This window comes from Melanaphis sacchari, unplaced genomic scaffold (assembly GCF_002803265.2).
Source record: "Melanaphis sacchari strain LSU unplaced genomic scaffold, SCAv2.0 Contig62_pilon_pilon, whole genome shotgun sequence".
NCBI lineage: Eukaryota > Metazoa > Arthropoda > Insecta > Hemiptera > Aphididae > Melanaphis > Melanaphis sacchari.
Window position 1 is genome coordinate 774801 of NW_020271445.1, and position 27914 is coordinate 802714.

Genomic DNA, 27914 nt, shown 5'->3' on the forward strand with positions numbered 1-27914 from the left:
AAGAGGTATTTGATGACCAAACTGCATATCAATATTATTATTTGATGACAAAACTCTGTATGCCAAACTAAGTTGGTGTTTCAAAGCTAAAGTATAAGGAGAATTCTTACGAGATGTAATTGATTTAGAAGTTTCTTTTAACTGTTTATATTTTGATTAAAATTGCATCAATCAAAGTAATGACAATGGTCCACACTGTTCTATAATAAAAGGATAATATATCATATGATGAAATTTGGGTTTGAGATGGGTGTTAAATAATTTAATATATTATTCGTGGTGCTCTTTTATTAAGACTTTACAAAGTTTAATGTCTTCTACTTGAAGGTATTTTCCAAAGATAATATCTATGATATGTTTTAAAGTAACATATAAATACCAATATTTCGAATGAAAGGGAACTAATAATTAATGCTAAATTTTTTGTGAAGCATTACATTTCAGAAGTAGACATCTTTATTATACTATGTTTTAGGTAGGTAATGATTGGCTTGATAAAAGTGGAGGTCTATTATAAATTTTAATAGGTCCATAGTTAAATGATTCTATTCTATCATTGAGGATGTCAATAGTAAAATAATTCAAGTCATAAATCATAGTTTTTAACATCATACTAATATCGTATTTGCAAATACGCTCTAAGATATCATGCGTAATATCAACAGCATAATTTTTTGTTACATGAAATAAGTTTATTTTATTACAAATGCAAAGCTATTATATTCCAATGAGGGTTATGTTATTAAACGCAATATCATCAGAGTAGTTAACTTCATTCCTTAGATTGTCATTAATTTTTTTCTAACTGATGATAGCATTCAGTTTTATTAGACTTGCAAAATCTACATGGAATGTTACCTATAAAACTCTGAAAATCCTAGCATGGAATGTAAACCTAGATACAATAGTTACTAAGGATTTAAGCAGTTACCAGTTACGTATTACCTAAGTAAACAGAACATTTAACCTAATGTTGAGTAAACTTTATTTTAACTGATAAATTAATGTCACAAAATATCTCAAAATGTTTTTATATTTATGTATTAACATTTTAATCTTTTATTATAAATATAATTTTGTAAGAATTAAAATAATTTTTAATATTTTATAAATATATGCAAACATACCATCAAGATATTTGTAAACATTAAACAGTGACTATTATTGAAATAAATAAATGTAATAAAATTATAAATGTTTGGAAAATTTGTTGTGGTGAGGTATATTGTTTACGAGTGTTTTTCTGTGGGTTAGTATTTTAAATAATGTTTAGGTTTTTAAATAATGAATTGGATGTGTGGGTAGGGATTTGGTGAGAATTATAAAGTAATCAATAAATTCTGCTCGAAGATTTAATAAAATATGAACATAACAAGCAAATTAACAAAAAAATGAGAAATAAAAATACCATGAATAAATGTCAGAGAAACATATTGTGATATTTAAACTAATGTACATTGAGATGACAAATTTACCAGTCCAATCAACTCTATTATGCTCTAAACACGCTAAATAACTTATTGTTTAACATATTATTAAAATTATTAAATATAATAATAATATCATTTTAAGTGTATATAAATAGTATATTTTATAAAAATATTGTTGACTGATTGTCTTAACAATAACAAATAACAATTTCTTACTACAAAGGAAGCATTTAATCTCTTCTAAAAGTTTTGATTGTTCTTCTACATGGATCTTCATATTCACTAGAATTTACATTTTATTTTTAACGTTTGATAATTTTGACATATTACAAAAAAACAAATTTGTCATCAAATAATTTATTCATTATATAAAAGTATTAGATTAATTATAAGGAGATAAATCTTTGTGTAGTTAACAATGAAAGTCATAGTTATCAAAAATATTTTGTTAAAAATTAATTCATTATGATATGAAAGTTTCACTATATTGTGATTTACAAAGTTTTATTGTATAGCCAACAATATTTTATATCAATTAAATAAAACATAAATATACATAAAAATATGACCACATTAAATTGATTGGTTATTTTAATTTAACTAATTATGTATATATTTTATGTACATTTTGAGAATATCAGCCATCACAAGCTCCATTTTTAAATTGTGTAGCTAGGTAGAGAGCATCTGAAATATTTTTAATTATTAAAATTAGTTATATTTATAGTAAATTTAATACAATTATTAAGGAAACAAAGTAATAATGATAATAACATTATTATACATGTTTGGATTGTACATTGATAATGTTATTTGTAATTTATATGTGATAATAAACAATTCATAAATGTTTAATTATAAAAAAATTAATTGTTACTTTAGTAATTAACTGAATACTTGGAAAATCATTTAATCAAAGTTATAAGAATGTTTAAAATATAATTATATTTTTTATAATCTTGATTGAAATTATTATCTGTATAACATATTATTAAATGTTAATGTATACATAAAAAGTTAATAAATATAAGATAATAAAAATTGTTCAAACTTATGCCATATGATAATATACATAAATTTAAAATAATAATATACTGTTAGCTTATATCAGTAAAATAAAATGATCAGTATTATATATATATATTAATAAAATTATCAACATTTATTTAAATTACCATAGACATAAGTCTGATTAAAAATTACTCCTCTGTCAATCATTAGCTTCATAATTTAATTTAATAGGAAAGTAAGCACCATCTGAAATTAATTTTAATTAATTAGTATTAAACAATAAATCAAAATATTCTAGTAACAAATATAGCGATATTAATAAGTTAACAAAATAATAATAACTATAATATTATATGTTTTTCACTGTACATTGATTATGTTATTTGTAACTTATAATAAAGGTGATAAATAATTTGTATATTAGCTATATAGTTCATAGATATTTAAATTAACATAAATTATTTATTTAAACTATCGTTGGTGACATTATTCTTACAACATTGCTGGTGATGTGTGAGCGAAATGCTCACCCAATAAAATACACATGTGAACGAAATGCTCACCTATTAAAACACACATGTGAGCTTACAAATTTATATACCGTGGTATTAATATCAATATTGAATTGCTAAAGCATAATAATAAAATAATATAATGAGATAATAATAAAATAACAAGATAATTTAGTAAGGCAATCAGTGGCATGCGAGCACAATGCTAACCTATATGGTAACATTGGACTTCAATAACTTTGTTAGTTTATTTTTTAAATTTAATGTTTTTCTGTAATTATTTTCGTGAATAACTCAATGAAGCATTTATTTAATATTGTCAAATTCGAATGAAATTTAAATCAGTAGTTCTAAAAATACCAACTGTGTGAGCAAAATGCTCATAGCGTCATCAATGACAGGTTAAGAAACATTAGTAAATTAATGAACATTTTATTAAAACCAGGATTATATGATTTATTTAATTACATAATGAAAATCTTACTTAAATTGTGATTTAAACTACATCTTTTTTAATTCAGACAACTTAATTGTGTCTGCAAAGTACCTCCATCTTATTAGCTAGTCATGGAAACAGCTGTCTTTGTCAGGTTCTTTCCTTGAGGAGAAAAATATGATATATCCAATTTGTTGCCCATAAATGCTAGTTTATCTATCTTAAAATTTTAGAAATTAAAAACGCTTTGATATAACAGATAACATTGAAACGACCACACAATCAATGTTGGTGTTTATCTTGAAGTTTACCTATTGGATCCAGCATTAATGCCTAAACAGCAAACACTCATAAACGAAAATTTAATGTCTTTAGCGTAGTTTAAATTTTGAGCGTAGCAGTAATCACTAAAAGTTAATAAAACTGAAGCGTGCATGACGAATGCACCCATTATGATCTACTTGTATAGTTGGTAGTTTAATACTGAAATCGAATTTTTTATATCTATCTTAAAATGCCCCTTAAGGAAAGGGGAAAAAAACAAACCATTACGTGTTATCAAAAGATATGTGGTATCAAAACTCTGAGATAACAATATACAGCTGATACAATATATTATTGATAATAATTATTATCAGTATTTAGACGTCTAAAAAGTGATGTCGGACTATTGACTGATTAACAATTCAACCAATATCCTAAAAACTCCTTTTATAAATGAAACTATTATCATAATATTATGCTAGCATTAGTAGCATTATACATTTAGAAAATTGGCGTTACGATATTTTATTAATCTACTTAAATACTCATTGGAATTATCTATTCTGTATGTAACAAATAAGCAGTTTTTATTTATTATTTTAATAGATAATTAATTTTATAATACTCTAGGTTTAAAGCGTTAATAGTTTTTCCGGTTTTTTTTTTTTAGTTTGATCAATAACTAAATAAGTTTGTTTCAGAAATAAAAATGGCCAGCGAAGTCGAAGATACTTTAAAACGCATTCAATCTCACCGTGGTGTAATCGGTACAATTGTAGTAAATAACGAAGGTTCGTATTCATTAATTTTTTCTATGCCTATTATTAGTATTATATTTGTATTTATTTAGTAGTATATTAAATTATATATGTTTCTTTAAACATTTTATATTTATCATAATTTTTTTAGGTATTCCTATTAAATCGACTTTAGATAATTCAACTTCAGTTCAGTATGCTGGATTGATACAGCAGTTGGCTGATAAAGCTAGAAGTGTTGTTAGGGATTTGGACCCGTCTAACGATTTGATGTTCTTAAGGATGCGTACTAAAAAACACGAGATAATGGTGGCACCAGGTAAATTTCATCAAATAAATTTGTTCTATTAGATAAATAATTTCATATAGGTTTTCATATTTTATTAAAAATACAAAAACCATTATTTTACAAAGTAATTATTCATCCTAAAATATTTAATGATAAAGATAAAACAGTAATACTACATCCTATTTGTGTTTTAATGGTATATATCAGCAATTCTCAAACTGGGTCGCGAGTCAATTTTTGGGGGATCGCGAGAAGTATTTTTAATAATAGAGATTGTAATAAATTTATGTTTTTATAAATTGTATAGAACTATAGAACATAGACTATAGAACATTCATAGAAGTATAAAATAACATAAGAATTATTACAATCATTATTATTTTTGGAATTTTCTTATTGTAATAATATCTTATATTATATGAAATATTTTGCTCGAATGTAAATTAACAATTTTGAATTGTTAATAAAACATTGAATTTTCATGTGATCTGTATGAAACTTACTATAAATACTCTCCAAGTAATGAAGAACATTTATTAACAAACCCAGGTGTCTAGATGGTATATTAGTTATAGTCCCTAGTAATGAGGTATTTGAACTATAGCTATTGTATATTAGCACGTTTATTGAATGTTCATATAAATTTACCATTACCTCAATTTTCTTAGATCAATCAAACCATTTTAATGGATTCACCATATTTTTTTTGATCTTGGAAGTTTACTTCCATGTGCCTGGAAGTCTTTTTGGAATTTTCTTATTGTAATAATATCTTATATTATATGAAATATTTTGCTCGAATGTAAATTAACAATTTTGAATTGTTAATAAAACATTGAATTTTCATGTGATCTGTATGAAACTTACTATAAATACTCTCCAAGTAATGAAAATTATTTATTAACAAACCCAGAAATCTAAATGTTATATTATTAATAATTCCTAGTAAAAATCACCTCATGTATTATAAAAATAATTACCTGAGTATTTACATAAGGAGAGGGACTCAGTGCTTTTATATTTCTCCTGAATTCAAATACTGTTGATGCCCTTAACCTACCAGTCGATTGCAATTTACAGTAAAACACACACAATTATATAGTTTTAATCAAGTACTTATTAAATTGTTAACATGATTTTGAATTAATAAAATTAATTTTTAACACTGTATAAAACTTTTTAAGTTAATTATTTTAGTTTGCATGTAAAATAATATTATTTGCATTGATAAAAAATATTGTAATACACTATATAAATATTTTAACAATTTCATGTTTTTAATTATATAAACTAGTATTTAATGATTTGTAAATTTTTGTTTCAGATAAAGATTTCATAATGATTGTAATTCAAAATCCAACAGAAGCACAGTCTTAAGAGAACAATTTTTTTACAATAAAACAAATCATAAATTGCACTTAAATTTAATTCTAAATAACATTCAAAAATATTGATTTGTAAATATTTATTAGTTAATTACAAATAATATTGTATATACCTAATATTGATTTTTATAATTTTATATAACACATACATAAGCTTTTTATATTATTTTTTCTCTACAAACTATCAATTTGTTTTTAGATGTTCTCCATTTTGATTGTTATGCATCAGTTTATTTTTCAATTTTCAACATAGTTGCGAATATTTGACTCATACTTAAGTATACTAAGTTTCTTAAATATATGGATAGTACACTTTCCTCTCATTTTAATAATAGCCAATATGTTATCCTCACTCTAAAATCATAAAATTGGTTCTATTTATCCAATAATTTGTTATGTTGTACCTTTTTAAATCAGAGATAATATATGCTGGTATTATGTCTTCTAAGCTCAGCGCAGTAGAAAACATGAACACAAGGATGTTGTGTCTTTTTTTCATGTTTTGTTAAATTAAAAACATTTAAAAGCATTAAAAATATTCTTTATTATTAAGAATATGTTTGTTTATTTTTGGTATCATGTTATCCATACATTTATTTTATTTTGTGGTGGTCTTATTTGGATATTTTAGCTGTGAATTAAATATAGGTGGATACTTTGATAGAGAATCTAGACCAGCAGTTTTTAACCTGTTGTGATCCGCGGCTAGGTTAGGTTACACATAACATAAGTCAATATGTGACGTATTGTAAAAGTAAGGTATTTGAAAAAAAAAAAATTTGTAAAAAGGTCTGTGATTTCTAATAATCTTTGATCAGGGGTCCATGATCTACAAAAGGTTAATAACCGCTGATCATGACCATTAGATACTTTTATAGTATTTGAAGTAATTATTAAGATATAATCAAAATTATAGTAAAAAAATAAAACTAAAATAATACATTATTTTATTTTGGTACTAAAACAGTCATTTTGTTGTATGTAAATGTTTTTAACCATTGTTTATAGTTGTCTAGTACAATAATACACATAAAAACTTAAGCAAATCTACTCCTTTAATTGTCTATACCTATAATAATATATATTCAAACTTTTCAATTTTAATAAATAAAACATACTACAACTAGTAATGGTATACTGAAAAGTATGGACTAAGGTGTTATTTATAAACTATTTAAATATTTTAGTTACAACCAATTAAGTTCTTTAAATTAAAACTTGCATTTATAGTAATAATAATTTCTAAAAAATTGAAATTAATATTAAATTATAGTTAAAATTATATGATTAAAATAAATTTAATTTAAAACTTGTTTATTTGTTTATAAATAAATTACTTAACTTGTTAAGTACAATTTGTAAGGTAAATAAAAAGGTTAATTGTATAGTAATTTTATTTATTCATTTTCTAAGGTGTTTTTATAGATAAACTTGGTATATTAATAAATTAAATAGAAATCAAGATCAGTATACAAACTTATGATTAATTAATATTTTTTATATCATGTCATCATTATTCATAAAGTTATAAATAACTATAATTTTATTTGTCATTTTAGTATGTTATCTAGATCTTTTATATTGTAAATTTTAATAATGGTTGAACAATTTGTAAACAAAAACAATATAATTGAATAGCAAATACCTATTTGGTTAATGGTTATTTATTATATTTTGACTTTAAGTAGGTAATTGAAATTTTTTCGCATTTTTTATAAGTGTTTAAAGTTCAATTTTTGTAAAATCCATAAAATATGTAAATTATTTCGTTACTTAAATTTAAATAAATTTTAATTTAACACAAGGCTTCAAAAAAATGTTATTCAAGATTTATTATAAATTTTTTATAATGTAATTAAAATATTTAAAACATGAAACCACATACATTTTTATGAATTGTTGAAATTCAAATTATTCTCCACCAATGACTTATATAAAATACAATTTTTATTTTGTTATTATTCAACAAATACAATTCATTGAATCTTGATACATTCCACTATTACTTAAATTATATTTTCTATACACAATGACATTTTCAAAAATATTTAGACAAATTTTAAACCTTTAACCTATGTATGTGTCAATTCCGTAGTAGGCAATAGTGGGATATTTATGCTGAGATAAACATTGTTAATGATTGTGAGGCCTGTGGCCAATACGCACCGTTTATCGAAAGAGCAGTTCGAGACTGACCAGCAATAAACACGAACTCACCAAAAAACATGAACTCACCAACACCGGGATTGTTTACCACCATCTACATTTTGTTAAGTACAAACCAAAAATATATTTTGAACAGAGATTTATAAACCAAACGTGTTTTATTTATTGATAAGATCCCACATACCGTGTTCTAACCCCCCAGCTACGGAAAATTTATCCATAAGGACCAGAAAACCTTCCCTGGATAACTAATATAGTAACTAGGTTCCCCAGCCACGTTACACCTATTATAGACATTTTAATTTTACTATTTAAATTTTTTTTAATTCTATTCAGAACGATAAATATGACATATTATGGATTTTAAAATTATGATTATTTTTACATAATAATTCCTTGTAATAATAATAAAAAAAAAAATGCTTCGATTTTACACTTACGATTTTTTTTTTCTATTAATTAAGTAAATCTATAAAGTTTTTAGTATTTAGGAGGGGCCATTAACATTGTAAACACTTCCAAAATACCTTATACCAATTAGATAAAAAGGTTATGAAAGTGTCTGATGGAAACTCCGCCAGTATTAAAGCTTTCCCACATTAAATACGTTGATAGCGTTTGATGACGTTCAAGTTAAGGCGCAATATCAAAAAGTGCAATGAATTTATTAGAACTGTTGGGGTCGAAGCAATATATTATTATCTACCTTGAAAAATCCATCAAGTGATACTCACATTATTTCATGCCTTCCAATTCCTTTGTATTCATTTTATACCGTTTCTTGTTTTATTTTCTGACGAAGTTCTCACTAAAAAAAGTGCTCGTGGCGGAGTTTATATGCGTCTATTTAGGAGATCAAATGTTTTTCTCATTAGCATTTTTCTAAGTTACTGAGGAAATTAGGTAAATCGAGTTTTCGACAAAATTGATTATCTTATTTCGATGTAATTAAAAATAAAATAAACATAAGTAGGTACTTGAAATTGTTACTACATTTTTAATAAATTTTTCTCAATATGATATGATTTAAAATATTTTGACTCTTTTTGAACTATTTATAAGCATGTGACATTTTTTATTTATTTTTTTTCACAAGTTTCGATGCATATTGATAAAAAAAATTATTTGGTTAAAATGGTCGATTATTAAATTTATTTATGTTGTAATTGCAGTTATTTAAAAATAATAAAAGTTGCATAGGCACGATGTTTTTTATAAGCATTTTAAGTTAGAACTTGGATAATATAGTTTTTCAAAATTACGAAAATTTGAAAATTATTTTGTATTTAAAAATTTATAAAATGTTTAATAAGTCGTGCGCATTTGAATAAAAATAATTGCCTATGCATAACTCCTTAAAAATTACGATAAAAATAATAATGTATTATGATGTTTAGCGTAGATATGCAATATGTGTAGTCATAGACACAACTTGTATAATTTGACTAATATTTTCGGTCTATTTGAACGATAGATAATCATACTTATTAAATTATAAGTATAGCTTATTGTCTAATTTTAAAAATTTGAGCTAGAAAATGAATGATATTCACCATGAATTTGAAGAAACTGTGAAACGTATCCAATCTCATAACGGAGTTGATGGTGTCATTGTCGTAAACAATAATGGTGTGTATTTTTTAGTAGTGCCTTATTATAGTTGTTAGTAATAATTGGGATCACAACAAGCTTATTAACTTATTCATACACACGACTCCTAATAATTAGTGCTTTTGACAATCAATCTTTCGTCATTAATTTATGATCTATATGAATATGTCCTATATTTCGGAAGCATGTACACATTTTTTTTTGGGGGGGTAAAACTCCTAGTGTACACGCCTATATATTTGACACAGATTATAATTTTTTAGGTGATCTCATAACTTCAACTCTAGACATGAGATCGTCTGTTAACAATGCTGAAATGATGTCGAAGTTGGCTGACAACGCAAAGGGGTTTGTCAGAAACTTGGATCCGACTAACGAGTTAACGGTTTTACGAATGGGTTCTAAAAGGCGAGAGGTACTGGTAGCACCTGGTAAATTTCATTTAAACATTTTTTTTAGACAAATAATATTTTGAATATATTTTGAAATGTATACATGTCATGCGTTACCTTATACACATATATTTTTTTTCTTATTATCTTCATCATCACCGTATACATTTAAGAATAACGTTAATTTTTAAAATAAATTACCTAACATTTGTTATTTGATTATAACGCGTGTATTATTGCTTTAGTTACTAAACTAACTTATTCTTAATGAAATGAAATTATATTTTACTATAATTATTAAATAATGTATGTATGTTGTAAAATACATGTTATACAAATATACAATATATAATATTATCTTACACCATCTTTTTGTGTATTATATAAATTAATAAGTAAGTAGCTAGTAATAATTATTAACAAATAGGTTCTAGATATACATATATAAATCATATAATAAAACACTATTAATTAACTATCAATTAAATAAAAGAGTTAAAATGTTAAAATATTTTTTTTCAGGTAAAGATTTTATAATGATCGTTCTTCAGAAACAAAATCATAAATCTATTATGAAAAGCATAGTTAACTCTTTATAATGCGATTATAGATTAATTTGACTAAAATAAAAATGGAATTTTGTTTTATAAATTAGTTATATTGTACTTATTCGGCCTTAAAATAGGTATACGTAATAATGTTAAAGTATTAGTTTTTTATGATTGCATGAACAATTGTTTAATACGTAATTAACTAATGGCTTATTTACAACATGGTTTTATTTTCTATTAATCTTAGTGACATTAATTTTTTTTCGTTCTTTATTCTTATAAAACCAGTTTGTCATATATTATTTTGTCATTAGTACCAACACTTTTCCACTTTTGAGTATGTATCATATAATACGTATACTGACCTACTCTTAATACTTTGTTCATTAATATTTGCATTGCATGCGTGTTGTGTTATGGCTTATATAGATATTAGATAGTAGATACGATACATACGATAAATGCAAAACAAAATTAAATACAAAATACTACATAGCCGAGTCAATCGTCAATGGATAATAATAGATAGATATACATATATACTGATCTGCCATTGCTTCTGGTGGTTTATTATTATTTAAGAATAATATATGACCCAGACAGGTACAAATTGCATTTTAATTTACAAATATTATATACCACCTTAGGTTTAAATAATGATGTGCACAATAATATTATTTATATAGAGAACATAATATAATATGTACCTACAATAGTACATACCTACCTATAATCTAATAATGATACGTTGTTATAGAAAGTAATAGGCAACAACACAGATGATATGAATATTAATTTACCTGTATTTAGAACAATATAATTGGCTATAATACGTGTAGTATATTCATATTTCATTACTTATATGTATAATATAGATTTAGATTTTTGTTTGTATTAACAGTTTAGAATTCGAATAGGTTGACTATGCGTTTGAGACAAATATGGTGCTATAGTTGCAACAGACTGTAAAGTAATAGAAAAAGTTTATGAACGTAGCTTACTAAAAAAATTATATATACCTATTGTTTGTATTGATCGTAAAGGTAGAAGGTACTAATACATTTTTTAAATAAGTATTTATTGTAACATTATCACGTATAGCCGTTTAAGTATACGTATATGTGATCAGATGACGTTATTGGTTTTTTAATCGTATATGGACGTATTCATCAATAACGCTGTTGTTACCAAGTCGGGAAAATAATTTTAAAATGGATTTTATTAATCAATCAAGTAATCAGTTCTTCTACAGTACCTAAATTTTTCTATAAAAGATGAATTGTAAACATAATTATTGAAGTTAATTTTGAGACAATTGTATATTTCGACACACTTTATTGGGACACCGGAACTCTATTTATTAAAAATCGGGACACTTGGCAATAATTGGAAACTACAAATAAATCATATTACGGGGTTTTATCAATTCCGCCGGCTATCGATTCCGCCGAGTATTTGTTTATGTTGGTTATATAAAGTATATTTTTAAATAATAAAATAGGCCACTCAGTTTATTTATTTTTTTTTAATATAAACATTTCAAAAAACATCAGTCATCATTCATAATTTTAATTTTTAATATTTAATTTATAATTTGTATATAAGATTATAATTAATTATTCCATTCACTAATAATAATTTCAAAATTCATTTTTACAAGGTGTAACACGAGACGCGTATAAAACTTCAACTATCACTAAATTTCGATTACTTGAACACATAATGTATTGAACAATATTTAAGATTATGATCAATAAGACGTCGGCGGTCGTCATTACCGAATACTTACCGTTCATAACCACACATTTTACACTGTTCAATACCACAAATACTTATTTTATCGTTAAAAAGGTAAATTTGAAAGGTTGATAGTTCATCACCGCACATATTTAATTGACAGTTAAAAATTAAGCATATTTTATTGTAAAAAAAAAAATAAATAATTTTAATTTTGTATAAATAGAAAATAATTTTATACATAATTAAATTGAAATAAATTTACAGCCTAATGTTTTTAAATAATTAACTAAATTTATTTCCTTGGTCATGAAACGATTATATAAATTTAAAATATATTTTTCTTTTTTCCTACATCCTTAACGACACCCTAGGACGTGTATTTACTTTTATGACTAATAATACAATATACTTACAGGTTATAATATGACTTTTCTTAAAACTTTTTTAGATGATATATTGATTAATATTTGTAAAACTGACGCGATAATATGCGATAGCTACATAGTACATATATCACATAATATATTAGGCATAGTTGGACAGTGAGTAAATAACTTACAAATATTCAGCAAATTGATAGCCAGCGGAATCAATATGCAAAAAAGTTCGGTGGAGTTGATAAGTGGCGTAATCGATAGATTTGTTACAAGTAAAAAGGTCATTTCGACGCAATTGATATACGTCCCATATTAAATTATTATTACCACGGTAAAATAAATTAAAAATATATAATACTTGTAAATAAATAAATAAACATTTTGATAGACGATATGCTTGGGATCGTCTATTTCAGGGGTCACCAACTAATTTCTATGGGGGTCCGTTTTGGAACTTACCAAACTTTACGCGGTCCAAACAGTTTTAATGACTTTTGCACACGTTAATAAATAGGTATTTATAATTTATAAATTTGTGATTATACTTATTTATTTATTCAAATGGTATTATATACACGTTAATAAATAGTAGGTAAATACATTTTTTAAATTTGTATTTATATTTATTTATTTATTCATATTAAATTCATTTATTAATATAAAATGAAAACGCGCTTGCGGTCCGTAAAAAAAGTACTCAAGGTCCGTATCCGGACCGTGGTCCGCCAGTTGGTGACCCCTGGTCTATTTTAACGTTTCTTTTCAATATTGTATAGTAATCCAATTTCGGGTAAAATGTTCGTAAACGATAGCATGATCTTAGAAAAATATATAAATTATTTATTGAATAATTCACTAATATTTGTAAATATGTTACTATTAACATATAATTTAGTCTATAACAAAAATATATCTACTTCCTATAGCTGATTAATTATTACAGAAATTTGTATAGAACTATAATAAAGATTGTTGTTGCTAAATATTTGGCAAGTTATGTAAATAGGTAAATAAATGATTAATGAACTGTAATAAATTACATTTATTAAGAAACAAATTTCTTAGGTGTAGGGGGGCCTAAAAGCGCCTACCTATAATTTTAAAGTTTAAAATTAAACATTATACAAGAAAGAGCACGAGAACAATAATTTAGCAAACATCTTACCGAGTCACAAATTCGTAATTAATAATATCGTATTTGATTCAAAATGTAATGTTGGTCTGTACGGTGCGCGGGCGTTAATGTTTCCAAAAGGTGAATCGCGAGGTGTGCATATTCATGCTGCAGATAAATGTCGGTAGGTACCTATAATTGAAACTGTAGTGCCCAGGCGGCATCGTCGTGGCGTTGAATTATATTTTATGATATTTAATAGGGACACGTCATATACATAAACATAACGTTCTGGTCATTAATTTCGAACGAGAAGACTGCAGAGAGACGCGACTGTATTGTAATATTGTTGACACTTGCCTTTCTACCCGAATACGCGTACTATATTTGTTCGTAAATATATGTATACTTATATTTACAGGTGAGATGGGTAATGCGATAATAGTGGAAATGAAATAATTTGTTACATATTATTATTTATGATTCGTAGTAACGGGGTTTCTATTAGGTCATTCGCTCGCGTTTCCCGCGGTCCGATAGCGAGATGTTGACGCAGTTGTTATATTATATTATTATTATTTGTTTGTGCGAAGCTAATACACGTCTATTATTTATTTCGGCAACGGGCATAGTAATAAATTTAATAAGGTAGCGATGATGAAAATAAATGTACACCTATATAGGTGTAAATTTAATATTAAACGCAAAATGCGAATAATAATACGTATAATCGTCGCGGAGAAGAAACGGCGGTTGCGGCGGCGGTGGCTTTCCTTCCAGCGGTTCTTCTCTCCCGCTCATGACTCCCGGAAACCACGGCCGCCGCGCCGCGACCACGTGCCCGCGGACCACAGTCGGCCGCACTCGCGAGTCTTCCGGCGCGTCAGTCTCATTCGGCTTTCCGCGGCACCGACGTCGCGACCTCCACGCCCCGCACCGCGAGTTATACCCATCGACCCATCGCACAACGACGTACGTCAAAACTTACACGCGACACGACCGCGTTAAATTTCGCGCGCGCCCAAAAAATAAAATAATTTTATTTTTTCCAATACAAATATTATTATTATTTTTATTTATTTTTTTTTTTTTTAATTTATCGTCAGTCCGTCACCGTCGCGTCTATACGCACACTTCGACGCCGCCGACGCCCCCTCCCTCCCCCCCAAAGCGGCGGAAGGAGCTGCAGACGTCATGCACCCGCACCCGCGGCGACTCAACCCGCTGTCCGTGGCCCTGTCGCTGCTGGTCGTCGGGGCTGCGACGGCGGGTCGCGCTCGCGCGGCGGCCGCGTCGCTCAAGTGCGACGGCGGCGACGTCAGCTTCGAACTGCTCACCGGATACGCGGCCAGTCCGGCGGCCAAGCACGCGATGCGCGAACAGTTGGCGCTGTTCACGTTGCCGCAGTGCATAGACGCCTGCAAGTCGGACGACCAATGCGCCGCCGTGACGTACGAGACCGGCGCCTGCGTGTCGTACGCCGCGGTGCCTCAGAAGAACGCCAACGCGGGTACGTCGGAAACGCCTAGACTTAATAATAATATTATTCTACCCCGTCGTTGTAGTATAGATATTATAACGTTATACTGCCCGTATAGGTGGATGGTGTATATCCAAGCCTGGATTAAGTGATCGAGTCACGAGACTTGAGATTTTTTTTTTTTTTTGTTGGCCTCTGTTTTGCACCGTATAGGTACATTATTAATAATTAATGATTACTCAGTTAATATTGTGTGTAAAAAAAAAAAAAATATATATCGTGTAATATGTAACACGAATAAAATTCTTATTTATTGAAAAAAAAGAAAAAAATCAAAATTTGGAAAATAAAACACTCGATACCCCCAATTCCAAATAGCTTTCTTGCGACAAAATTTAAAATTATTTTCAGTGTAAAATGAGAAATGTATACATCTGAAACAAAAATTTGTTTTAGCAAAAGCTTGAAAATAAATGAGTAGTTCATATGATTTATGAATATAAAAAAAAAAAACAATCATTGACAATATTTTATTATTTCATATGAGGGTCTCAAAAAGCTTAATCCGGGCTTGGGTGTATCATTACATCGAATACGGTTAGGTAATACGCACGTATAGGTCATTTGTAATATACCTATATAAAAATATTATAGGGACTCGGAGAATTTATTGTCCAATAGTTTGAGAACGAGATATGATTAAATTAATTAAAACAAAACAGTTACTCGTCAAAATGTATTTTTTTACATATTATACTTGAAATTCCATTTAATATCGATCTGTATAGATAATTTTTAAAAAATATTGACATAAGATATATATTATAATATTATTATAGCCGTGATGATATCTAAAAATCGTTAAAATACTCATATCTATAATATTACAAAATTGTAGCTTTCGCAAACTATTTAAGTAGTAAGTAATATATTATATTTCTTATTGAGAAGTTGAATAATTATTCTTGGAAATAATCTGACGGTTTAATTAAAGTAAAAAAAATAATTTTTTGCCTTTGGTAATTTCATTAAAGGCGCGCTCTGCAATGTTCTAAATACCTATAAATAAATAAAAATAGGTATGTCCGCTTGCTGTATACAGTATAGGCGTGAGTTTGCGGTGTGCCTAGTCATTGGTTTTTTTTTTTTTTTAATTCAATGATCAATTATTATTGTATTCGAAAAATGATTCTTAACGGAAATCGTCTAAACCTATATTTTATTATGTATTCAATAATTATTTTGCTATTAGATAATAATTTATTTTTCTTTTACAGTAAATGATAAGTTGAACTTAATTTATTACAAGTATAAATTACATACCTATTTTTAATAATTCATTTAATATCGCCAACTGTTATTAATTTATAAAACAATACCTACCGAGTATATATGTATAATTTTGTATTATTTATAGTTTAATATTTATCTATTTTGATAATTATCTTGTATATTATAAATACATAAATTGATTTATATTATATATTCAAATCTTAATACTAAAATCTTCGATAGTTCAATTGTTTCGTAGTTGGTAGCTAATTCGAAATAAATGTATAGTATCTTGAAAATATTGCAATAATTTGAAGAAAAATTAATTTTGGTTCACACTCTTAGTACCTATTTTGAAGTAAAATTTAGAGTAAATTAGCCACTAATTAGTAAGAATTTGATGTTCTTTCCATGATTGGTTAGTTAAAGTATACTTTCATATCGTTTAATAATTAACCATTATTTTTTAACGAAAATTCATAATATTCCTTATTGTATCATAAACTTATATTATTATTATTATTATTCCTACATTATACTTATAACAGGTATTATATACACATGCAATATGCATACATATTTAGGTAATTTCAAATTTTGAATTCATGACTCATTTTAATATACATATATGATGAAAACTCTTAGCTCAAAAACAGTTCATATTTTTAAAAAAGTACAAATTCGATAATACTTCTTTAGACTAAAGTATAATTAATTATTTATTTTTATATTTATCAACTTATTTGCATATACTTTTGTGCTACATGTTTAAATTTGATAAACTACAAATACCGCAGATACAGGTGTTAGGTACACATAAATAAAAATTCAGTTATTTTATTAGAGTAAAATATTTTGATAGGGAATGTACTAATTTTTTATATTCCGAATTTCTGAATACTTAGTAGCATGGAGCTATACATAGGTTTTAATGATGCCTTTAAAAGTTTTTAAAAATCAATACCTACAGTAGATTGTACTTACTTTCCCTAGACTTATTTTAGTTTTTGATTTTTGACTTCATGAAAATAAGTATATAAATATAAAACGTAAAAAAATTAAAACCCAAAAATTTTTTTAAATTTCTATAGTTCATATTATTATAGTTAATCACACAGTTTTGTTTAAATTCAATTTGATACTTAATTGGAAATATTGGTAAAGTTAAGTAGGTCAATTAAATACATAAAACTTACCTCAAACAGTGCAAATATTTTTTTTCAAAATAACACATGTTAACCTTTCGGAAAAAAAGGTGAAAAATATTCCTTCGGAACGGTAATTAGATCATATTATATAGTCACGATTTTTCAGTTGAGGTTCAACTTGTTCATCCCGTTTAATAGATCTTATAAAGTTATTATCAATTTGTAAGTCGTTAAAACTGGTTTATGCATCCATATAAAACCTGCGCATACTTATGATACAAATACTATTTATATTTTAATTGAATATGATAAGTACTCGTTACACAGCCACATATAGTGTCAGATACCAGTAATGATATTCACGCAGAGTTCTAGAGCTAATGAGGATAAATGTATCTGCAAAATGCATTTTATGTATTTTATAATAAAAAAAAAGAAAATTATATAAAATATGGTGAGAATATGTTGCTACGAAGATATACCTTATGTAATTATGAATACTTTAATTATATTAGTAAAACGATATGATTTTAAATCTAAGAAAATAAATAAAGGCTCAAATAAGTTAATTAATAGTAAGTCTTAAATTATGATATTAACAGTGGTTATATGAATTTTTAATTTTCCGAATCGTTCACGATTATGAACATATTATGTTATTCATTTATTAAATTTAAAAATAATTTTAGTCATGAAACGGAATATTATTACACATTTTTATTTGACCGTTTATCTTGACAATTGAAAATTATCAAAATTACCATGATTTAAGTTAATTATATACGTGCCATGCTCCACCTACTATGGAAGCGTATAAGAAAAAAATACGTAGGTACTATAAAACGCGTATTAACTATATTAAAACCATGTTTTTTTGTTTATAAGCATGATTATTTTATGTTTTTCTCGTTGTTATATTTGTAAATTTTGTTTGGAATTACGTTTTCTGACATTAATGTTACAAGAATTTACACGCGACGCCAGTAAATAAAAGGTATTTTTTCAGTTGTACAAAATTATTATCTGAATTGCTCGTCGTGCGTATAGAATGCGAATGAGCCTAATTTCAAGTAACTATTATACATAAACTTTTACACATCGCTTAGACCCGTCTTCGTAGCTAACGAGTCCTATACAGTAGTTAACCTTAGCATTCATGTAGTTTTCCGTAGTAATAATATTGCCATCAAACCCGCAGTCTTATACATTATAGCTATAATATATGAAGATATAATATTATAGTACACAAGATGCGTTTATATTATTTACGCAATCTCTTTTATGTACCTGGATTTTATGCAAATTCGTTTAACGATTTCGAACCGTACGTAAAATATTCTACCGTTAAGGTTATTAATGCGTTTATCTACGTAATTACTACGTTGTATACCTGTACGATCTGCTGCTGCTGTGACATTGTCTCTCGTACACGGAACGGACGGCTCCATATCGAAACGATGACGTATAAAATAATATTAGGCAACACCAACCGATACATAGTACAAACATATTAATAACTGGACACCGGTGGCGGTAAGTATACAGCTAGGTGTAAATTATAAATACAAGAGTATTGCCTACTGCCACCTGTCATTATATACTTAATATTATTATTACTTATTATTATTGTACAGAATATTTGACTCTATATTGTGTAAACCCGTTTTGCTGACAAAACGACAACCGCGTCCGGGCGCTATGTATGTTAGGTATAGCCGGTATAGGTATAGATGGTCCATCGCAGTCATTCGTCCCTAATTTCCTATAATAATGATATAACGGAACGTAAAATATAATCATTATGGACGCGACAATTTTCAGCGACCGGACAACCGTGTCAAATCCTAACCTAACCTAACCGGACGTCGAAAATCAACGATTAATTTATAATAGTAGTACAGGTTATTAGTTATATTTTATGAAAATACGGTGACTTGAAGTATGTATAAAAGTAATGGGCAATAATTTATCATTTGGACTGAAACAGGCACACCGCACATGAGTAGTACATTACATATGCCCGGTAGTAGCAAAGTTGGCTATAAAACTTTAATAAATGTAATGTATATTTTTAAAATTCGAACGTAGAAATATGTAAATGCTATTATGCACATCGCTTTATTCAATTTATCTATAATATATAAATTATAAGAAGGTTTAGTTTGTAAATTTGGTCATTCTCATCATTAATAACTGACCTATTTTTGTAATTATACAGAGGGAATTTTCTTCTTGCCACCCTCCCTTCCCTAATGACGCTAGTGTAATATTGTATACCTATATTTATACTATTTATAGGTAGTTAGAAATAGACATTGTTATAAAGTATTAAACAGAACAGTATGGGAGGTATACATCAGATGACGTCGTTTTTTTCAACACTGGTTGGTGTTAATGGGAAAGACGTGTAATTGAATAGATATTATAAAATTAGTGCTCACAAACAAAATGTTTTATTACTTTTACCGATTTCACATGTGAATGCGTAGTTTGAACATGATCATGAATTACGTAGTTTCTTGGTATACCGCTTAAATAATTATTTACATAATATATATTATATATTATGAGCCGCGTAAATAGATTATTGTTTAAAACTACTATAAAAGTCGTTTGTACTTCATAACCTGTGTGTAAAAATTAAAAGAGCAGTCCTAAAAAAGAACAGGAAGTAAAAAAGTTAAAAATACCACTTGCACTAGAAATTAAAACTGTGTACGAAATTTTAAATTAAAAGTTTGTAGTTATACAACTACAGTGTTAAGAAAATTCGTAGTCATGTTTTTTAAATTTTATATTTTAATCATGCGCCTTCATTGAATTATTATAAAAAATCAAGTTTAAGATAAATGCCTATGAAGGTTTCCATGGTTTCTTAAGTAAAACAAAAAAAAAAAACAATTTAAATTTTCTAATATAGCTCTAAGCAATAGATCATAATGATTTCAACTCTTTTTGGTATTGTTCTAACATAAATCGTAGGTATACACTACGAAAAACGTTTAACCTCTAACCACAACTGCCACTCCACTATATATACACATTGTGACTATTGTTTGTTGACTATTATACTTACTTTATGATTTAATATCGTAAATGGTGGTAAAACTAAATTTCATACATTTGAAATATTAATATATACGAACATTCTTATAAAATTATTAATCTACCGCATGTCACAGGGGTCACGTCACGTCAGACTTAAATGGTTTGACTTATTGAGTACCCTTGGTCACCGGTGAGTATAATAAAATATTAATGTTCTATATTATATTATTTATGCATTAAGAAAATTATTTTTAATCATATGCCTATATATATATATATATATATATATATACTAGGCGCATATATATATACATATGTGCATCTAGATACAGGTATCCTTTAATCAGGCCAATAACTATATTTTCTATATTCGTCTCACGTTTAACTGTCGTCATATGTTATTATTATCGTTGTATGCATTCATCCCCGAACAATAGAATGGATGGACATTCGTGTATAGATATGACGAGTCACGAGGTCTGCGCATAGCTTCATGATTTCTTTATTAATTTATCATTAAAGACTTAGTCGGGTATACCTTATCCATGTAACCTATATACAGTACACACATTATAAACATATAAAAAATAGGCTTACGGCGATATGTACATTATAAATTCGTTTTCTTTGCCAAAATAAAATGTATTAATAAAAGACTGTTAGTATTCATAATAAAAAAACAGTATGTAATAAAAACAATTATTATAAAATTAAAATTCGTAGTCGACAATGGTAAGAAATACAGTATGAAAAAAGAATAAAACACATTATTATTGGTGTACAATACACAATTGGTATAAAATATTTAAGTTCTTCATAAATATTTTGAAAAATATTTAAAATTTTAAATAATATTTACATTAAAACGAAATTTAAATTAAAGCATTTTAAAACATTTTATGATGGTTTTATACCTTCCGAAAAAGAGATGATTGTTTTTGAGTTGTTTCTCTTATATAAACTCCAATAGTTTTATAAATTTTTGTTCAGCCTAAAGTAGGTTATCCAGGTGGTCTGCACAAAAGTTGTGGTTAATATTTATAAAATTATAACCTATAATCAATATTAAAATTTTTATTTTTTAAGTTATTATTAGTAAAACGAACTTTTTCCTCTGAGGTAAAATTTATGATGGTAATAATATAAATATCCAAACATTTTTATGGCAGCAAACTGGATACGTTTTTGCCCTAATACTATTAGGCAAGTGGTTTTTTGTTTGTTTGTAAAAACAATGTCTTGTTGAAATTTGTGATTCAATATCATCATCGATGAAGAAGTCGATATAAGTGTATTTTTGTGGTAGTATTAAAAAATATTATATTATAATAACGCATGTAGTACATACAAAGCAGTAAAATGTATTTGATTAATAGTTTACTATATACCTGCATATCTACGTATGAAGTACATAAAAGAGAACTGTCATATAATTATTACTATAAATTTAAATTATTTAAATAATGACTTGAAACGCTTATGATCTATTCTGGCTTAATGTAGGAGTAGGAAATAGGTAAATTATGTTTGTATAATATATGATATACGTTAAAAAACAAATAATATAAGGTCTATAGTACATTCATGCATAAACTTGATCAGTGATCACTAAAAATTATATTGGTATGATAATTTAAATAGAATATAATTACAAAAATGATTCGTTTTGAATGATATTTGCAAAAAGAAGAAAAAACTTATTCATTATTTCTATATATTCATATTTTAGTTTTTTTCTTTAAAATATTTTTAATCTGCTTAAAAACTTGAAAATTAAATAAAAGGTTGAAATTAGTAAAAAAAAAAAAAAAAATTGAGTGTAAATTTACATTAATATTTTTATGAGTGTTTTAAGTTAAAATTTCGAGGAAATTTATAAATTTGTTAATTATTTTGTGGTTAAAATTCATTTATTTTTTTTTTATTCATACTTACTTAAGGTTTGAAAATTTAATATAAAGTTATAGATAATATTCGCACACAAGAATTTTAAAGTTAAGTGTTATTTCATTTATACATTTTCACGAGTGTTTGAAGTATACATTTTGACGATATGATATTATTATTCACGTGTAAAAATGTAAAATAATGATTCGATTTTAGTTGTTTTGATGTTATTCATAGAGAATTAATCGCAGAAACTTAATGGTTTAAGTTTCTACTGTTTCTTAAATTATAATTTTCTATACTCAATGAAATTTTCAAAATATTTCAAGACTAACTTTAAACTATATTTAAATATATATATATATTTTCCTTAAATGTTGATAAAATTATTTAAGTTCTCTCGAACAGCTAAAAAATTGTATATAAGATGCCACTTAAGTAATATTTATATATTAAAAATACATAGACACGATTTTTTTGTAAGCTTCAATAATAATTTTCAAAGATAGACGACATATTACTATTTAAATTGACTTTCAAGATAACTTATTTATCAATGCAAATTTTTACTATATAAATACTATACGATTCCATTTTTTAAATAACAATTAACAATAAAATCCGAATTTCAACTATACATATTATCATAGGCGAAACTAGACATTTTTATTAGGTCAGGCCAAATAAAATATATATATGAAAAAAATTATATCAAGCGATTCAAGTCCACAAATTCGTACACTTCTAATAAGTATGTACACGAGTGGCATAATAATCTTGCATTCGTGTAGTACGTAAACATGTTTACGTATTTTTAAATATGCATATTTTATTTTTAAACGCAAAATTTCACGAATTTTAGATGTGAAAAATAAAGTTTTTAATTTTAAATAAATATAATATTAGGAATTTTAAAAAAAATCACTTAAATATATGCCCAAATAATTATTAAAATATATAATATACATTATAAACATTTTCAGTCAGTATTAGGTCAGGCCATGGCTTTACTGGCCTGACCCGTAGTTTCGCCTATGCATATTATCATTAATTGATAATAATTAATAACTAATAAGTAGTAACTATAATAATAAAATGTCATGTCCAATACCAGTTTGTTATTATAAAATTATTTTAGAAGCGTATTTTTCATATTAAAGTCTTATTATTCATTTTTCAAAACTACTTTTCGTATCTGGAGACACGTCTAAACGTTTTATAATCAAAACTGAGTTCACTGATATCATCATAAGTCATAACATACGAGTATTTTACGGTTTTGATTGGACGAAATAAATTCTTCAGGAAAGGCAATTTCTTATATTTTTATTTGATTAATGTCAACACGGGGATAAATTAAATTGTATATTTTTAATATATTAATATTATAATATTATGATGGCGATTAAAAAACAATAATTCATAAGTTATAAAAATATAAATTGAGGATTTGAATGATTGGAGAAAAGAATATTAAATATATTTTATGTAAATGCTAAATCTTTGAGTAAATATGAAAATGTAATAAATCAATTTAAATATAAATTAGCATTTATAAATACTTATTTTCAGACTAATATAAGTATCTATATAGGCAAGTACATCATTAATTGTATTTAGTTTTAAAAACTGAGAAAATATAAATAATTAATTACTGGTATAACTATAACGTTTTCTTTTAAAAATGATTTATAATGTAAATTAAACTGTCCTAATATTTGACAAATAACTACTGGTTATAATTAATTAAATACAGTTTCATTGAACAGTTAATAGATACTTGGACATCATAAAAATATATTTTTTTAATGCGATCAAATTAGTGTCATCGTAATATTATTTGCTATTTTAGTGTTACGTGATTAACTATCCACTATTTCATTGAATCATTAATCATATTTCACTTGATTTCATTAAAAATATTAACTTACCTACTTAAGTTTTACACTTCCCCATTAAACTTTATATTTCATACTCATTATACTTATTATGAAATAATATTCTTATGGTGAAGTTATTTGTCCTGTTTGTGGCTAAATATTCGAGTTTTTACATTATTGTTTATTAATATCAGTTGCAACGATTCTTTTTTCCCAGTTGGACAAATTGGTTTCAATATAATTATGATTATGAGACTTTGAGTTAAAAAAAATAATAACTTAATTTTTTACTAGTTAATGTTTCTTTGTTTGATTGTTATTTATTAATAAATATTATACACAGGACGATTAGGACGTTATATTATATAAGTACATGTTTTAATGCGCCTCGCGGTAAACACCACCGCATTATAACAATATGTATACTGGATAACTGATGACTGATGAGCATATCACTTATTTTATTATTTTTTGAAGTACAGCGTATTAATACCATGTATCTACAGTGTGCAATACAAGTTTAAATTTATAAGCAGATATTAGTTCACATTTCGTAAAAATAAAAGATTTCCTATAATTTTGGTCCTTCCTTTTCCTTAAGGTAATACAATTATTTATTTCTAGATAATTATAAATAGTTATAAATAGTAGTCATGAGAAATAGAAAGTTTTACCGGCTTAAAATAAAGTAAATTAAATGGTAAAATAAAGTAAATTAAATGGTAAAAAAAAATAAAAAATAATAATTTTGTATATTATAGAGTAAAGTTCTTTAATATCTTTACAGTCTATAATTTTTGCTTACTCGTGTTCAATAGATGATTGAGCCGGTTCTATTACATAGTTGAACGTAAATGATTTTTTTTTTAATTTCAATTTACTGAATGATGATCATTGTAATAATGGATTTCTATGGAAATGTTGATATTTACTCTATTATTTTTTAAACTCTGGCAACAACAATAATAAATTATAATTTTTTCTATTTAGAATAAACGGAATAACTAAAAACATAGCCTGCTTAGTGTTTATATAATTAAAACAGATAAAATATAGTTTATTGTATTATTGATATATCTTTAAAAAGATTAATAGTTTATAAATTATTTAATTAAGATCTAATGGGTAACATAAAGTAAACCTAACCTTTAAGAGCTCCCTAGAAATTTTCAGGATAAAATAATTTCTTTGCTTCCTCCCTTCTGAATGGCATTATTTTTCAACATACATTTTTCTGATGTATCGAGAAAATAAATATACAATACGGTATTTTTTTAAGGATTAGGAATTTTAAAATGTCGTAATAAGTAATAACACTTAACAATGACGTACTATTTAGGTGTAGTTTCATTCAGACTATACTTGATGTAATTTTAGTTTCTATAAAATTTCTAAATTATTATATAGGAAAATGTTATTTAAATAAAAATAATGCATTTTAAGATAATCTTATTTTTTTCAAATTAGCAATATCAAAAATAAAAATGGAAATTAAAAACAATATTGCAGAGTAAACATTTTTTTTTTACAGTGAAATTATTTTTCGTAAGGTTTCTTATCAATAATTACAAGTACCTATACTGCATCATTGTCTGTAGTTGTTTATTGTTCCTCACGTGAAACTTTTTTTAAAATAATTTCGCAATAATTTAACAATTAACAATAGTATTTAAAATCAATGATGTCGTCATCGTGACTCGTGAGACCATTTATAGCATCTATTAATATTGTTACTTTTAATTAAAATGTTAATGAAATTGCCTACATCAACTCCTCAAAAACCAGTCTTGTTTTTAAAAATTAATATATTCACTCTAAAGTCTTAAACCATGTATATATCATTTATATTGTATCACTACACATTATAGTGAATATATTTATGTACATTTAGATATATACGCCTACGAATACGTATATTTAAATACAAACTTATTTTTCCGTTTTTTTTTTTTTTTTTTTTTTTTTTTATCAATTAAAGCATTTTTAAAGCCATTAAATTGTAACTGTTAATTTTTGATTATTCATTGTTCTATTAATGGAACTTATGTGCTTGGAACATTGCTAACTGTAATCAATTTAAAATAGTTAACCCAGTTATAATATATATATATATATGTGTGTGTGTATACAAATGAGCGTTCATAATAACAATTAGGTATCGACTAGGTATACATTATATAGGTAAATAAATAATTTTAAATTAAAGTATGTCTATATACCTTAAGACGGCGGAACCAGGATAGGGGATATATGCTTCTGTATTATAGTGTATTCGAACTGTACCTAATCAATAAACACATAATATTGGTTCATTGTTACTACTGCGTGTACATAATAAACGGTAACATAATGTGCGGCAAGTAGACGGAAAAGCAAACGCGATTCTTCCTCGGCGAACGACGATGAAGACGGATGCGGTTTGAAGTGCATTAATAATTTTATTCCGGACAAGTTTCTGAATAAACATTTTATTATATTATTAAATAACAATGGCAACGTGTTTACGTGTGCACATGTGCCATGCACTGAACGACGGTAGTACAATGAAAATATATGTAAATAATAATCGGACGGTAAACGTCCAACAAATCGAAACATCACGTTATTCCGTTATTGGGCCATATTATGCACTGCATTTTTCTCTTCAAACTATTATTATCCCATATAGACCCATAAATACTAAATATATATGTTTCACGCGTACGTATATAGGTATGTCTGGGTGGTCAATATGTATGCATAGTGTCATGATGCGCCCATAATATAGATTTACTTGGTACTTCATTTAAACGGTGACCGTTACTATACTGAATAAGTATCTCTTATTACGTGCATTGTGCACCTATTAGGTATAATTTATATTCGGAATTATTTTAAAGCATAAATTACTGCAATCGAATAACGTATGGACACATATATTTCCGAAATCTTTTCACGCATATGCAAAGTATCTATATATATATATAAATAGAAACTTCTTAGTTCTAGAAAAAACGAATAGGTGCGAGTTACTGTTAGTATTTTGTTTATAATGCTATAGAATAATTCACAGTTGTTTTAGAATGGTATATAAGCATGTGTCATAAATTGTCCAAAGTTTTGTTAAGAATCAAAACAGGTTGTCTCATAAAAAAATCTATACCTATTTATCAGATAAAAATTA

At 26.2% G+C, this 27914-nt stretch overlaps 3 protein-coding genes and 1 long non-coding RNA gene across 5 annotated transcripts in view; 3 read left to right on the top strand and 1 right to left on the bottom strand.

The window, feature by feature from the left end:
- Positions 1-1319: 1319 nt before the first annotated feature.
- LOC112600259 lies at positions 1320-3925 on the bottom strand. 2 transcript variants are annotated; one of them, XR_003114992.1, is made up of 3 exons: positions 3701-3925; positions 3438-3609; positions 1320-2117 (listed from the first exon to the last, which is right to left on the bottom strand). It is a non-coding gene; the product is annotated as an uncharacterized LOC112600259 (long non-coding RNA). The 2 variants fall into 2 exon arrangements; XR_003114993.1 differs by lacking the exon at positions 1320-2117 and adding an exon at positions 2649-2687.
- Positions 3926-4057: 132 nt separating this feature from the next.
- On the top strand, positions 4058-6151 carry LOC112600261 (dynein light chain roadblock-type 2-like). Its single transcript, XM_025347445.1, has 4 exons — positions 4058-4218; positions 4355-4444; positions 4563-4730; positions 6025-6151. Exons 2-4 carry the CDS (start codon positions 4363-4365, stop codon positions 6075-6077), a joined length of 303 nt encoding a protein of 100 aa, XP_025203230.1. The 5' UTR covers positions 4058-4218; positions 4355-4362; the 3' UTR covers positions 6078-6151.
- Positions 6152-9574: 3423 nt separating this feature from the next.
- On the top strand, positions 9575-10459 carry LOC112600283 (dynein light chain roadblock-type 2-like). The gene is made up of 2 exons (XM_025347471.1): positions 9575-9880; positions 10126-10459. Exons 1-2 carry the CDS (start codon positions 9790-9792, stop codon positions 10335-10337), a joined length of 303 nt encoding a protein of 100 aa, XP_025203256.1. The 5' UTR covers positions 9575-9789; the 3' UTR covers positions 10338-10459.
- Positions 10460-14918: 4459 nt separating this feature from the next.
- Positions 14919-27914, top strand: part of LOC112600286 — a 50442-nt gene continuing 37446 nt past the window's right edge. The window contains exon 1 of the mRNA XM_025347477.1: positions 14919-15546. Within this exon, the coding sequence (XP_025203262.1) occupies positions 15231-15546 (316 nt within the window). The 5' untranslated portion in view covers positions 14919-15230. The remainder of the gene's footprint in view (positions 15547-27914) is intronic.